This window comes from Leptonychotes weddellii, chromosome 4 (assembly GCF_054177405.1).
Source record: "Leptonychotes weddellii isolate Sample4059 chromosome 4, ASM5417740v2, whole genome shotgun sequence".
NCBI lineage: Eukaryota > Metazoa > Chordata > Mammalia > Carnivora > Phocidae > Leptonychotes > Leptonychotes weddellii.
This window is the reverse complement of record NC_138372.1, coordinates 53,348,254-53,364,233: the sequence shown is the minus strand read 5'-3', so window position 1 is coordinate 53,364,233 and position 15,980 is coordinate 53,348,254. Positions and strand designations below refer to the sequence as shown.

Genomic DNA, 15,980 nt, shown 5'->3' with positions numbered 1-15,980 from the left:
AGCCTTTTCCCCTATGTTTTCTTCTAATAGTTTCATGGCTTTATGTCTTACACTTAGGTCTTTAATCCATTTTGACTTAATTTTTGGCATATGATCTAAGGTAAGGATTCAAGTTCATTCTTTTGCATGTGAATATCCAATTTTCCCAATTCCATTTGTTGAAGAGACTGCTTTTTCCTCCATTGGCACTTTTGCTGCTGATCATTTGACCATATGCAAAAGGATTTATTTCTGGGCTCTCTATTCTATGCCATTGGTCTATATGTCTGTTTTTATGCCAGTACCACATTGTTTTAATTAATGTAGCTTTGTATAACTTAACCTATTTAAAAAAATTGCTCTTTCCATTTTTCCTTCTTTATGCATTTCACAGCAAATATCAGGCAGCAAAATTTTACCCCTATATGATTCAATATAAATCTCTAAAAATTGTGGACATTTTCCTTTAAAAAAGTATTATTATCACATAATAAAATTGGCAATATTTCTTTGCTATCATCTCATACCTAGTCCAAAATCAAATTATGAATGGTCTGGAAAATGTGTCCATTGATTTGTTTGAATCAGAATCCAAACAAGATCCCCACTTTCAGTTGATTACATCTTACAAATATCTCTTAATTCAGAGAAGTCTTTCTCTTCCTCCTTTTCCCCTCAGACACCAACTTGTAGAAACTGGATTAGTTGTCCTATAGAATGCTTTACATTCTGGATTTCTCTGTTTACTTCCTTGTTCTGTCATTGAACTTGTAAATGGAAGTTAACCGGTGGCTCAACTGTGTGGTCGTTTAACTATAAATTAAAATTAGCTCAGACCTTTAATTTTTTTTCATACCTGTGTGAAGTTTTCTTAATTCACAGACCCCGGGGACTTTTCCAAGTTTCACGGGTCATTCTCAGATTTGTCTTCCTATGTTTCCATCCAGAATATGTAGGGTCTTCTTCTCTTAGAGGTGGGTATTTGTTGGCAAATTTTAAAACCCTGGTTTGTGGAGTACACAGGTTGTGCCCATTCATTTCTCACTATTCCTACCATCCAGCTTTGATCATGTTCTTATTCTGCTGCTGTAGGTGATTTATCATTCGTGTTCATAATCTGAAGTTTATGGAAATATTTTTCTTTCTAGTTTTATTTAGATGTTATCAATAGATTTTTCATTTGCTATCCTAATTTTTTTGTTTATTTTTCAGGAGGAATTTTTTGGAGATTAAAAATCGACCTTGCTGCCAAGATCACATCACTGGAAGTTCCTCAACTTCCTTTTTGTTAAGGAAAGAAAATATCACAGAAAAATCGCACCTCCTAACCCATTCCCTTTCATTTTCTCCCCTATGCTCACCCCCGAAGGTAATCCCATCCAGAAGTTGGTATGTCCTGTTCCCATGCATGTTTTTATACTTTTACTACATATATATGCATCCATTAAATTTGTATCCTCTTGTTTTATGAGTTAAAATATTTACATACATGTTTTCATATTATATGTATGATTTGCTACTTGGTTTTCTTCACTCAAAATTACATCTCTTGAGATTTATCCATATTGAAACATGAAACTCTACATCATTAATTTTAACTGCTGTAGAGTATTCCATAGTTTGAAGAAAACATAATTTGTCAGTCCCCTGACAAGAGAAAGTTATTTTATTTCACTATAATAAGCAGCACTGCAAAAAAAGAAAAAAAAAAAAGAAAAAGAAAAAAATCACCATTGTACATGTTAGCTTGAGCACATCAGCATGAGTTTCTCTAAGATAAATACCTGGGAGTGGAAGCGCTGGGTCAGACGACATACACATCCTATATTCACATGTGTGAGTTTCTTCCATGTGTATCTATACCAACATTTGTGATGTTTTAGCTTTTTACGTCCTTATGGGTGTGAAATGGTATCTCATTGTTAATTTATTTTACATTTTCCTGATTGAAATGTGGAGTTGAGAATTTTTCTTATTGATGATTTGGTTTTCTTCTGTGTCTGGCCTGTTTATAAAATTGACAATTTCCCCTGGGTATTTCCCTTGTCGATTTATTAATGATTGTGAAGGTCTTAAAAATATGCTCTGGATAAAAATCCCTTTCTGGTATTTAATAAATACAATGGGTTCTTTGAATGCCTTCTGTAAATCTCTCTCATTCTATTTCCACCTCTGCCTCTACCATTGTCTCTAGCTCAATAACCTTCTCTTCCTACAACCCAGACTTTGTCCATGAAAACATCTTGGGAAATAGGCCACATACCAATCTTTTCGTTTTCCCAAATTTTTCTCAAACTCATGACCACCACTTATATTTCTTCCTGGCACATCCTTTCTTTCTGAAGCATTGACACTCATGTAAACAGATAGTAAGAGTAGAAGAGTTCTGCCTTTATGGACAACTTATTTGTCAGTTATAATCATAATCTGCATATTAGTTTAAGTTCAACTGGTGTTTTTCCTTTTTCCAACATGTCTCTTACCCTTTTCCTTATTTAGGACCTCTCCTATTCCCTGTCTTTATCAGGATTTTGCAAGTCATTATTCAAATGTTAGGTGTGCAGTGGGTGTGGATATGGATGATAGGAAAAAGAAAAATAAATTCAAATTCTTTTATAAACATAAGCCATACATTGATATGAGAATTTGATGTTATGGCAAAATAAAAGTTGAGATGATAATGTCAATATATCTAAATGGGTAGATGTCAAAATGAGTTTGGAAAAAAAGGAAAGTTTCTAGAACATACCAGATTATATTATCACATTGTCACCACACACAAAACTGGTATTAATGAATAAATTCCTCTGGAAGATTATAGAAGTTTGTGAGTCTGAAACAATGTTATTTTGAATACTGACAGCTAGTTAATGTAACTTCTTAAAGTGAAATATATGGACTAAAGGTTTCTTTATTATGTTTTGCTCTTCTATCTTTCTCTATGGGTTTTCTCTTAGCACAGACTAGAGAAATAAAGGCACAGGCAAATATTTAGAGTTATTTATTTGGATTCCAATTTAAACTTTCCATTATTTTAAATTTCATTTTTAAGCATAGGCATCTGTTTGGTTTCATGAAAAAAAGCCCCCAGTTTTGTTGTCTTCTTACTGAAGTTCTTGAAATGGAAGTAATATTTTAACATTTGATAATAATAGACCGAAGAGGATGATAACATCCAAGTATAAGTAGGTATTTCATCACCTAGAATAATGATTTTTTAATGGGAAAATGCATTAGAAAAAGAATAGTAAGGGTTTTAATTATAATAAGTATAACTGGAAGAAATAGCTGGCATGGGATAATATATCTAGTCCAAGTTTGTATCCAATATAATTTTTTAATCTAAAACAGAATTATAACCTAAAAATAATATTTAGGTTCTAACTGATGAGTCAGATTTGGAGACAAAAATAGTAGCATGGAATGTTGAAATTGTTCAAAAATAGGAGTGATTTCATTTAAAAAATGACAAACATTCTTCAGAGTTCCAGGCCTCCCAGTTATTTTAATAGAACAAATTATCTTGGATGAAGGCTCATAAACTCTCCACTGTTCATTAGTTTACACCTGCACTTTGGGGGAGTTTGCTTAGGAAGCTGATTCTTAATTTAGCTCAAAAAAGTCAGTGCTCTTATATTAGGGCTTTGTGCAATGCACAATACAAAAGGTTAATAATTTTATTTAAAAAAAATCATTATTATTATTTTGCATTTTAAGCCTATATCACACTCAAAAGAAATTAATTATCTTGGTGGTTTTCTACCTCATCTGCCTCAAAGTTTTTTTGTTTGTTTTAATGATAAATGTAATATTTATATTAACTTCAGGTTGTATCTTCTACAAAATCTCACTCTGATTTACTAAATAATTGAATCCATTCTCAAAAATGTTCAATATAAGAAAGGACAGGTAAGCTTCTTGTTTCATAACTTTTTCCAAAAGGCTTATTTCCAAGTAAATTTAATCTATTCTTATTTGCTATTAATTTAGCAGCCACAAGCTTAATGTGATTTATTTATCGAGCTAGTTCATAAATCTTTGCATTAAGTCTTTGTATATGCTAGGCAATGATTTACCTATGACTCAAGTTTTTAATTCTTTCTTTCTTAAATTAAAAAAAAATTAGAATATCTGTTTTTATCCTAGAATATTCCCAAATAACAATTCCAAAAATTTATCTCTTAAAGAAGCTTGGATTAAAGAGGTGATTACAATTCATAACAAATGTCATTTTTGTCTCTCACGTTACCATACTACTTAGAACTATGAAAGCTGGCAGTTTTTATATTTGTGGTGCTTCACACATTATCACTTATCCTGTGAAAATCCTATGGACTCTTAATGAAAAAGAATAGTTCCTCCTCCAAAGTCCCTGAATGAGAATGATCTGCGACATTGCAGTACACTAGGACATACAGCAATGCCAAGAACAAAGGCTAGTGCCCACCAATAGGTAAGAGGCAGCAGACTGGGGTAGGCCCAGGCTCTAAAAGGGCCTAGGAGCTAGAAGATTTTGAGAAGAAAATAAGGTGATCTCTGTTTCTTTCCAGCTCAGCCAAGACTGTTCAATAGATCAGCAAACAAAAAAGAAATTGAAATAAATACTATTTACTTAGTTCCGCCTATATGCTAGGGTTAGCACAGATCCATATTGCCAGGCTCTGGTGCTTACCAACCATGTGAACTGGGACAAGAATGTAACCTCCCTGCACTGCAGTTTCCTTATCTATAAAATAAAGACAATATGTGGTTTTTCAGAGTTTGTTAAAATAATTCAGTACATTTTTCCTTAGGACAGTGCCTGGAACAAAATAAGCATTTCTTAAATATTTGCTATTATTGCTGTATTACTGTTGTTGTGGTTAATAATGTAATTCTGTTGTGACAGAATTTTAGCAAAGATTCTGCTGACTTAGGTTTCCTCATCCTTTTGGACATCAAATCTTTTTTTTTTTTTTAAAGATTTTTTATTTATTTATTTGACAGAGAGAGAGATAGCGAGAGCAGGAACACAAGCAGGGGGAGTGGGAGAGGGAGAAGCAGGTTTCCTGCCGAGCAGGGAGCCCGATGTGGGACTCAATCCCAGGACCCTGGGATCATGACCTGAGCCGAAGGCAGACGCTTAATGACTGAGCCACCCAGGCGCCCTTAAGTGTTGGACATCAAATCTTGATCACTATTATGTGCAAGGTCCAAAGAGCTCAGGTATGTCTCTGGAACAACAACAGATGGGTTTCAGTTCTTCCCCTGCAGGATGGATCCTCCTATTAATCCTAATCATAACTCATTAGAAGCCAGAGGTTTTTAAATAGTCCTTTCCAGATGTCAACCAGTTTCGGGGGCTGGGGGAGGGACTTGCTGTGCGGTAGTCTTCAGGTGCCAAAATGGGAATGCTTTACTCCCAAGATGATTTTTATCTTCTACCTGGGGGCAGGGTTGGTAATGACCTGTGACCACTTCAGCCCACTTTGAGGGCCTGGACTTAATATGAAAGTCTCAAGTTCTATTTCTGCAGCTGGGTCTCTGCATCCCACCTTCAGCTGCCAGGTAATCCCAGGTAACCCATTTGCTTACCATTCAGGGTTCATTATTCGAGTTTCAGCTCATTCTTCCTCTTCCCCTTCCTTTTTTTCTCCTTTTTTTCCTCTTTCTTCCTTTTCTTTTGCCATTGGGGATTTTTCTTACTGTTATCTTAGGAATACATTTAGAAGGTATGTTTGCAATACTTCAGCTGCAAGCTCGTCGCACTGCAGGAGGGAGGGGTACTCAGTGTTTCTGGTCTCCCATACAGGCAAATGTGCAAGTCAAGATTTCACTTTTTTTGAAAGCCCAGTCAGACTTGGATTTGTGTTTCTTTTGTTTGTAACACTGTGCTAAAACTGACCTCAAGGAGGCCTCCAGGTTATAGGCTTTTCCACTTTCTTCCCACAGTAGCACAAATTCATGGGGGAAATTAAGTGTGTGGGCCCAGGATCCTACCTATAACATGCCCTCTGAAAAACTGGTTTTAATTCTCTCTATTCTTTCCCATTGATCTACTTGCTACTGCTTTCCTTTCCAAACCTCAACATAGCAGTCAGTGGATTCAACTTTCACCTTGTTGCATTACGTTTTACACTGACATTTTGCGTATTTTATCTGAAGTAAGATAGAGCATGACTGAGTAAATGTGTGTAGGTGTGTGTGTGGTAAACTGTAATCTTAAAATTTTTAGTATTTTTCTGTGTAATAAGAGAGAAGGTCAAGTGCAAGTAATAAAAACGTCTATCAGAGAACAGACAACTTATGTCCTTAGGGAAGGAAGGATTACAAATCTCAGGCTTGGTCAGAAATGAAATTTTGCAGCATAAACATTCACATTTCATGCTAAGAACTCCATTTGTAGTTAAAATACATTATATTTTAGGTAGATTCCAATCTTTGGAATGGAGGGAGCTGGCTGCTGACAAGGGTTTGTTATTGGGGGTGCCAGCTGTCTGCTCCAGAACACTCCAACAGTTACATGCTGGGCGGAAGAAGCAGATGTTATCAGATGACTGCTCAGGAATGTGACCTAAAGGGGACACTAATTGGAATACAGACTGGTCATACGGCTCTCTTTGGTGGGTTGTTTGAAATAGTTGTCTGCATCTCTTGATGTCTGTGATGTCTACCTAGGTCACCTTCAACAACTTCTCTTCCTGTAAACAGGGAAAGGAGTGCTGGGAAATAGGTGAGTGACAGAAAACAAGTGGGAGTCACAGTCACTTCTGGCCCTATTAACCAGTAGGACGCTACTTACTAGGCTTGGAGTTGAGTTTTAGTCAACCTTAGGTATTTGTGGCTGCTCTGAGGTTCAATTTTCAGAAACTGAACCTCAAAGTAATGACTATTAGTGAGGTTGGATGGTGTAGTCAAAAGAATTCAGGATTTGAGGGATCAAATCTCAGCCCCATTACTTGATCACTTTGTTGCCTTGGTACTAGAACCTATCTATGCATTTTACCCCAATTTGTGAAATGGGGATTATAATAACACTCTCAATGGATTAATGTGAAGACGAGGTAAGAAAACATAAGGTACAAATACTAGGTGCTCAGTATTTATTGGTTCCTTTTTCAACATGTTGTAGGCTAACTGTATCCAACTCATCCACCCACAGAAACTGGGTTGGGCATTAGAAGACACTCACATATTCACATGGGGGATGGAGTCACTCCATCCACACTAACCCTTCTCATTGTTGCTCAAACACACAGACATTCTCCTGCCCTAAGGCAATGGATCTGGCTGTTCCCTCTCCATGAACGTTCTCCCAGTTATGCACAGAGCTGACTCTTACACCTCCTTCAATTCTTTGATCAAATGTCTCCTTCTCATTGTGGCTTATCTCAACAACTTCATTTAAAATTGCAACCTCTACAAGTCTTTCCTCCCTGCTTCCTCATTAGCATACTATTGATTCTCTTTACCATGTTTCTTTCCTTTTTTAAATACAATTACCTTCTAGCACTCTATAAAATTTACTTTTCATTATGTTTATTGTTCATACTCTGCCTTTCCCTACTAAAATGTACACTCCATAAAGGCTAAAATCTTTATTTAACTAATGTATCCCAAGTACCTGTTTCCTAGTATCTACAGTTAGGGCACAATAAATTTTTTTGAATGAATGCACACAGGCATTTCAGACTAAATCAGAGTACAGAACTTACTCACTTCCATATCCCCAGAGCCTAAAGTGTAGAAAGTATGAAATGTATAATGGAATGGATGAAAATAATTGGTTCATGCACAATGCAAGTTCCCAAGAGGGCTAGGAATTACCCAAGCTCAGGCAAAACCCATTATCATTATTCTCTTCTTTCTGAACCTGACAACCTAACATACTGGTTTAGGATTCTTTTTTTGTTTGTTTGTTTGAATGATATTATGCATCCAGAAGGTCAAGAAAATGTGGAGAATATTAACAATAGCCCAAGAACTTTGTGTAATCATGATGACTATTTGTGCTCATGCTGGGTTATTTAAAATTTGACTGCTGATATTTAACTTAACACTCAAATAATATTCATCATTTTTGTGATAAAAAAACAATATGATGAAATTCAGACACACCTCATCAGTGGATAGTCCTACGTTGCTACCCATGTCATTTTGAGCTTGACTGAGCAGGATGTTGGCATCTGTTCTAATGGAGTGATCTTATCCCCCTCACTCAAGTGAAGAGACACAACTGATTAAGTCCCATCTGAGAATCTATTTTTTGTTATTGGAATTTTCTGCTCTACATAATCTGAAGAAGGCATTATCTAATACAATCTTAAGAACATACATCACCATCTTAACACTCAAGAGATGACATCATGCTCAGAGGATTTCTATAGTTAAATTTAAAATGAAGAATAATTTATAGTTGAGTTATTTGGAGTAATGCAAACCATAAGACAGATGATAAAGAGGAGCATGTTATAAATACAAGCAAAGAAAGTTTATAGAAATCATAGTAAGTTTCTGTCAAGAGAGCTGGAATTATCACCTGACCTTTTCCTCCCTCTATCTTTAGCAGTTAAAATGATAGTCTGTCCCCTGAGAGCTCTCGCTAATGGATAGTTTAGAACATATTAATCTGATTTTACACAACCTCTGTGCTCAGTCAACTATGCTTGCAGTGTCCTATATGCCTGAACAAGCAGGCATCATACATAGGCTTTATGTGATGCTAGCATCTAGTCTTGCCTCATAACTATGCATTTATCAATTAACTGTGCTTTGTCTTTTCTCCAGATATTAACACAGTTGAGGATTTCACAGGCTTCCCTGAAGAAAGATGCCCTAGAGAAGTACTGAAATGATTTATATTCTACTTCATGACTAACTTATTTGAACACATAGGGTAAAGGAAATATGCAATAACTCTCTGAGACAATGTGACAGAGAATTAAATCAAGCATTTATGCCATCAAAAATATGTTTTAATGTGTGCAACAATCTTAAGTGCTCAAAACTCAAATATCTCACTTTAAAGTTAGGGCTCCCAGGTGGCAAATAAAATCACCAACATATTCATGATTCATTCTAACCTCTTTACAGAAGACTGCAACTGGGAACACAAAAAAGGAATAAGAAAGTTGACCGAGAATCTATCATTAAATATTATTCAGCTGAAAATAGTTCATAAAAGAGTCCAGAAGTCAAAAAGGATAAATCAAAATATAAGACCATAAGCCCAGTAGAGTATTGTTAAACCATGAATGAGTAAAGATGGGGGGTCCTATGTAGAGGTTCTATATCAGTCAGAAGAGATGAAAAACTATCTGCTCTCAAGACTCTGATGACATAAGTATCACAGAATGAGAAATGTATTAAACGGTTAGTGTTAAATGTAACTTTTGAGGACAAGATGATATACAGAATATACCAGAAAAAAAGAATATACTATCTTTACCATTCAGTTATATCTATCTTATTAAGTTCACCTAATGATTTGAGTATCAGGCGGCATGATACCATAATTGAACTAGCAAGGCATTTCACTTAATGCCCAGAATTTATAGATGAATATTTAACCTATTTTGCCATTGCCTTTGTTTGGTATTATATTAATGATGATGCCCTTTTTACTTCAATTGGAGAACTATTGTTTCTAGGCAATTTTTCTTCTGCCTAGACACAGGTTATTTGTTTATATAGGCTATAAAATGGAGTCTCCTGGGTCTGTTCCTGTTCAGCCACCATAATTTCCACCTTGCAATTAACCACAGGGAGGTGAATATACAGCACCTAGAAGAGAGCCAGCCAAGGGCCTACCATCAGGTGATTTTACACATTGAACATTGGCACAGCAATTAAATTCAATCAACAGGAGAGGCAATAAATAATATGGATCCAGATTACTGGTCAACTATTCAGTGGCATGGCTCTGGTTACACAGTGAAAATCCAGAAGCCATAAGGCCACAGTAGAGATTGTTGGTGCTATTTAGTTAACAACTCACAGACAGTTATAACAAAGTGTCATCTAGTAGTCAAGAACCAAGAATTCCTCACATAAGTACAGGGCTCTCTCTAACCAGTTTTTAACCATGAGGATAATGTAGCTCTGAAAGAAATTTGTACATATTTTTCAGAGTTCTAGGACATATTTAAATAACCCCACATAATTTAAAATGAATCCTGGTTAAAGTTTTTGGGCTCTTAGTTCATTTTGAAATGGCAAATTATTTACAAATCTTAAAAGTTCTGAACTAGAATAACTTTGTTTGTTTACTTAAGCAAAGGGAAGACAAGTAGCCCCAAACCGTAAGCTATTCATGCTGAAGAACTGGACCATATAAATCAAGGACACAGGAAATAACAAATATACACGACTTCAGTCAGTAGCAAATTTTATATGCTGGAGTGGTTGAACAGTTTAAAAGTAATATAAGGCAAGAAATAGAACAAAGAAGAAGGAAAGCTGAGAAAATAAATTTTTCTTAAACTCCTCTAAATTACCCTTTTTTTAATGGCAGGTCTTGCCCAATTTAAATAAGCCACAATGACTAAGTTATTCTTTCAGAACACTGCTCACGTATCAGGATGCTATTTTCTACCCTCAAACAAAGTAGTTTGTAGAACTTCAGAGCACTAAGGGAATTAGTGGTTGAGCAATCCCCTTCAGGGTGCTGTTCACTTAACTTGTTAAGGGATCAGACATTGTGTGGGATGCCTGGGTGGCTCAGTTGGTTAAGCGGCTGCCTTCGGCTCAGATCATGATCCCAGGGTCCTGGGATCGAGTCCCACATGGGGCTCCCTGCTCAGCGGGGAGCCTGCTTCTCCCTCTGCTGGCCGCTCTCCTGCTTGTGCTCTGTCTCTCTCTCTGACAAATAAATAAATAAAATCTTTAAAAAAAAAAAAAAGGGGATCACACTTTGTGGTACAAGGTAATTGAACTGACCATGTCATCCATCTTACATTCAACCCAGAAGTAAAATAGAACTCCCTCTTTATTGTTGTCATTTTTCAGTGTTTACTCTACATCACCAAACATTAGATCTTAAAGTCCCTATCTGACTGCCTGGAGTAGGGACCTCCTGCCAATTACATTATGTTGTCAAAAAAGCAAAAAATAAATTTTCATTATATAAAGTCATTGGAATTTGGAGTTGCTTGTTATAGCTGCTAGTGTTACTTATCCTGACCTATGCCCAGAGGAGCATTTATTTTTTTCACATAAGTAATTTTTTTCATGTGGTAGACATTATATATAATTTTTCTCCAATACTTTATTCTCCCCTGCCTTCTGTACACCTAGAAGATGTGATTATTGGCTTCCTTAAAGTTGAGTAAAGCATTGTGATTAGTTCTGACCAATAAATTGGGAGTGAAAATTGTGTGTAACTGAGGTTGTAGAAATCTCATTTAATTACTCAAGCTCTCTGTTTGCATGCTGAGTGATGGAAAGGGCTTGTGTTCTAGATGGTGCAACCACCACGTGGTAGAGCCCTTGTTGACCTGGGTTCCTCAATGACTGGGGACTTGAGTCCCATGTCAACCAGCAATTCATATATAATGTGAACAGGAAATAAGTTTTTACTGGGTTAAGCCACTGCAACTTTGAAGTTGTCGGCACAGCATGGCTTACCCTAATATATGACACATAGGCTAAAATATATATGTGTATAGGATATATATGTGTGTATATATATACACACATATATGTGTACACACATATATATACACCCATATACATACCCATGTGTGTATACATATATGTATAAATTTATGTGTATATATCCATGTATGTACATACATATGTATGAACTAATATATATGTATATACACACATAAAGACATATAAGAGGTGTATTAGTCAGAATATGTATGTATATATGTACACATACACACATATATACACATGATTAATAAATTGTTGCATGAGGAATTTTGATGGTATAACAGTGCTTTATTTTACAGAAAGTGTTTTTAATTATGCTTTTAAAAATGATATTTAGGAATTCAGACTATTTTTTATATCACCATGCCAAAAAATACCATACACCAAATGACCTGTGCTGTAAGTTCTGCAAGGAGCCAATCACACCTTTTGTCCTCTTTTCATTTTAAATAGTATTAAAAAACCCCACAGGAAATAGGTATAATTGTGTATCTCAAAATATTAGCTTTTTCACTCTAAAAAATGGTCAAAATGGATTTTTCTACTCTGTCCCAGGTAATGTGAACTGACATATCCATCTACTTGTCAGGAAAGCAGCTAGACAACTGTGGGCTTCCCCTTGCAGAGGCTAAAGGCCCTGCACCAGAGAGTTTAGTGAATGGAACAGTTAGCAAACAGAAGAGTAGGTACTACTTGAAGAGATGAAGAGAGGGAAAAGAGACTATTGTCTTCTACAACAATGATGTTCACCTCAATCTTATCCTTTAGAGAAGTAAAATAATGGGGCAATGGGAAAAGAGACTCATGGTGACCTTCCAATATTGTTTCCTCATAGAAGGACACAGAGGTTCCTTTGTCTATGGATTTTGAGGAGTTGATTAATAAACTTTCTCTTCCACCTACTACAACTTTTTCTGAGTCTTTTGCATCTTTGCTGTCATTACTACTGAACATTAAAAACTGTCTCCTCTTACTAAGGAGACATGATGATTAAGTGGATCCTGGAAAAGAAAAAGGAAATTAGTGGGAAACTGGTGAAATCTGAACAAAGTCTGGAATTCAATTGATAGTAATGTACCAATCTTAATTTCTTGGTTTTGATAAATGTGCATGGTTATATAAAATGTTAATGTTAGGGGATGCTAAAAAGAAAGGTATACAAGAACTCTCTATACTACCCTTGCAACTCTTCTATAAATCTAAAATCATTTTCAAAATCAAAATCATTTCAAAATCATTTCAAAAGAAAAAATATCTGTCTTTTTCTGAAAGCTAAGGGGCACAATCACTAGGAATGTTAATTCTATGAGTAAATTCATGGCAAACTCTCCTTAAAGGAAAAATGAATTAAATAGGGTGAGCCTGAGGAGATACTTTGGGGTTCCTTTAAATATTCTGACTTAAGAATAACAGTAATACTCTTCTTATAATATTCTGTAACAAAGCATAGGCAAGATTGGCATATTTGGTATGCTAGTGAATAAAACGAGAGACATAAACACTTTAAAAACAGACTATAATATGTAGTTGAATTCTCATAATTCTGTGAATCCTAAAAGGTATCCTTTTATTTTACTCTTCTTCCTTCAACCTGGGGAAGTTCTTTTTAAATATCCACTATCCAAGAATAATGCCTACCCTTCTCAAATTCTAGATCAAGAGAGATGTTAAACTTTCATCCTCATAGTTCCTTGAGGGGGTTCCATAGACCTCCTTGCTGGATGCAACATCCATGTCTCTACATTACAAATAACCTCAGTGGTTGTGGAATAAAAAAGGTAGGAGGGCCATTTAATTTCAACAGACAAACAAACAAACAACCTCTTGTGAGGCAACACAGTAGAAAAGAAATGGTTAATAGCTTTGGAACCACTTTCTCTACCCAGCTTTTCTTAAGCAATATATTTTATCTAAGTCCCAGTTCGCTTATCTGTAAAACTATGATAATAGAGCCTATTTACAAAGTGGTTGTGAGAGTTAAATGACACATCAGACATAACATAGTTCTTGGGATACAATAGGGCATCTCTACATATTAGTTCTACATTCTCTGAAGAAAGCAGGGTTTGATAAAAAGTAGAATAGCTTGAAATTATGACTTTCAAGATGGAGACAGAAACAAGTGTTGGTGGGAGAAGAAAAAGCATACAACTGGGATATGGCCTCGTTGAAAGGCATTATCTTTTTCATAATTGTACACATTCTGGATCGTGGTCACAACTATAGTTCCAGCATGTCTTTCAATCAACATATTTCCACCCCTCATGTCACTGCTCATGGCATCATAGAAAGATTTACAAGATGCACTATCTTGACAGTGTCAAGATTCATTGGAAGGGGGCGCCTGGGTGGCTCAGTTGCTAAGCGTCTGCCTTCGGATCAGGTCATGATCCCAGGGTCCTCTTCCTGGTTGAATTGGAAGCCTTCACCTAAATCAACGCACATCAGTGCCTTTGAGCTCAAATCCCAAGTAATTGGCAAATGTATACCTGACAACTCAGTGACCAGAAACAATTCTAGGAGCATTGATCATAGTGGTGAGAGCTTTTAATACATATAAGAGCTCTTAGAAAAAGGTTTCAAGGCCTTCTAAAACCAACTAATGATATAATAATATTTTGTTCTGTTTAATTACCAGTCATAATGCAATGTAATCAAATCCAGTTGCACAAGGATAACAGTGCCAAGATACAGACAATTAAGTTAATCACAGCATATGTAAGATATATTTATGCACCCTATAAATCTTCTGACAAAAAAGGATCTAAATCTACCTTAATGAAAATAAGCATTTCCTTGCATTTGCACATGATAAAAAGATACCTAGTTTTCAAATTCTAAGCGGTTGGATAAACTGCTCCAATGGCAGTGTTTTGAAAAACTGGATACTAACATTAACTGATCTTTAAAGAATTGGATTTAAGAGCCTAAGAATTATTTCTTATAGTTCAGATGCTTAGAGAGCCCTGGGTGAGAAAAAATTAAGAATCCTGAAGAGTAGTATAAAGAGCTTGAATCACTATGTTGCACACCTGAAACTAATGTAACATTGTGTGTCAACTATACTCAAGTAAAAAAAGTTTAGAAATAAAAAAATAAAAATAAATAACAAGGGACGCCTGGGTGGCTCAGTCGGTTAAGCGTCTGCCTTCGGCTCAGGTCATGATCCCAGGGTTCTGGGATCGAGTCCCGCATCGGGCTCCCTGCTCCGCGGGGAGCCTGCTTCTCGCTCTGCCTCTGTCTCTCATGAATAAATAAATAAAATCTTTTAAAAATAAATAAATAAATAAATAAATAAATAAATAAATAACAATGTAAAAATTTAAAGATGACATTAACAATTTACCAAGATGGAAAAAATATATTAAGAGTAAACATAATTATTTATTTTAAAAAATGATTTATAGTTCATTACATATTCTGGGTATATATTGCAACTATATCTGCTCCCAACTCTGCAGTGTTTCTTTAAACTTTATTCTATTTTTAGACTACAAATTTTTAAAATTTTAATTTCAACACAGTTCTTGGTCTTCTCTTATATGGCTTCTATTTTTGCATCATATTTAAGAATACCTTACCTACCTTGTGGCAACATATATTTTCCCATACTGTCTTCTAATATTTAAATCTTTAATATCACAGGAGTTCATTTTTGTGTGTGGGGTGAAATTGGGACCTAATTTTACCTTTTCCAAGAAAATCCACTGAACTAACACCATTTTTTTAAAATATCTAATTGGCTTTATTAAATGGTGCATGAGAGGGAGGAGCAAGATGGTGGAAGAGTAGGAGACCTAAATTTCGTCTGGTCCCAGGAATTCAGCTAGATAGGTAACAAACCATCTGAACACCTACAAACTCAACAGGAAATTGAAGAAAAGAATAGCAGCAACTCTCTGAACAGAAAAGTGACCACGTTCTGGAAGGTCTCTCCTGATTTGTTTAGTGTATATTTTTCTGGGGTCATTGTTACCCTGTTAGCATTTTGTTCTCTCATTCATCCATTCTCCTCTGGACAAACTGACAAGATAGAAAACCTCACCTCAAAAAAAAGAACAAGAGGCAGTACCGACTGCCAGGGACCTAATCAATGCGGACATTAGTAAGATGTTGGAACTAGAGTTCCGAATGATGATCAAAAAGATACTAGCTGGGCTTGAAAAAAGCATGGAAGATACTAGAGAATCCCTTTATGGAGAAATAAAAGAACTAAAATCTAACCAACTCAAAATAAAAAAGGCTATTAATGAAGTGCAATCGAAAATGGAGGCTCTAACTTCTAGGATAAATGAGGCAGAGGAAAGAATTAGTGATATAAAAGACCAAATGATGGAGAATAAAGAAGCTGAGAAAAAGAGAGA

The 15,980-nt window shown here is 35.6% G+C and overlaps 1 protein-coding gene and 1 long non-coding RNA gene across 2 annotated transcripts in view; one reads left to right on the top strand and one right to left on the bottom strand.

The window, feature by feature from the left end:
- PTGER3 (prostaglandin E receptor 3) overlaps positions 1 to 2,855 on the top strand; it is a 177,844-nt gene extending 174,989 nt beyond the window's left edge. The window contains exon 3 of the mRNA XM_081818635.1: positions 1,192 to 2,855. Within this exon, the coding sequence (XP_081674761.1) occupies positions 1,192 to 1,212 (21 nt within the window). The 3' untranslated portion in view covers positions 1,213 to 2,855. The remainder of the gene's footprint in view (positions 1 to 1,191) is intronic.
- LOC145721292 (uncharacterized) overlaps positions 1 to 15,980 on the bottom strand; it is a 433,843-nt gene that overhangs the window by 243,474 nt on the left and 174,389 nt on the right. The window lies entirely within an intron of this gene.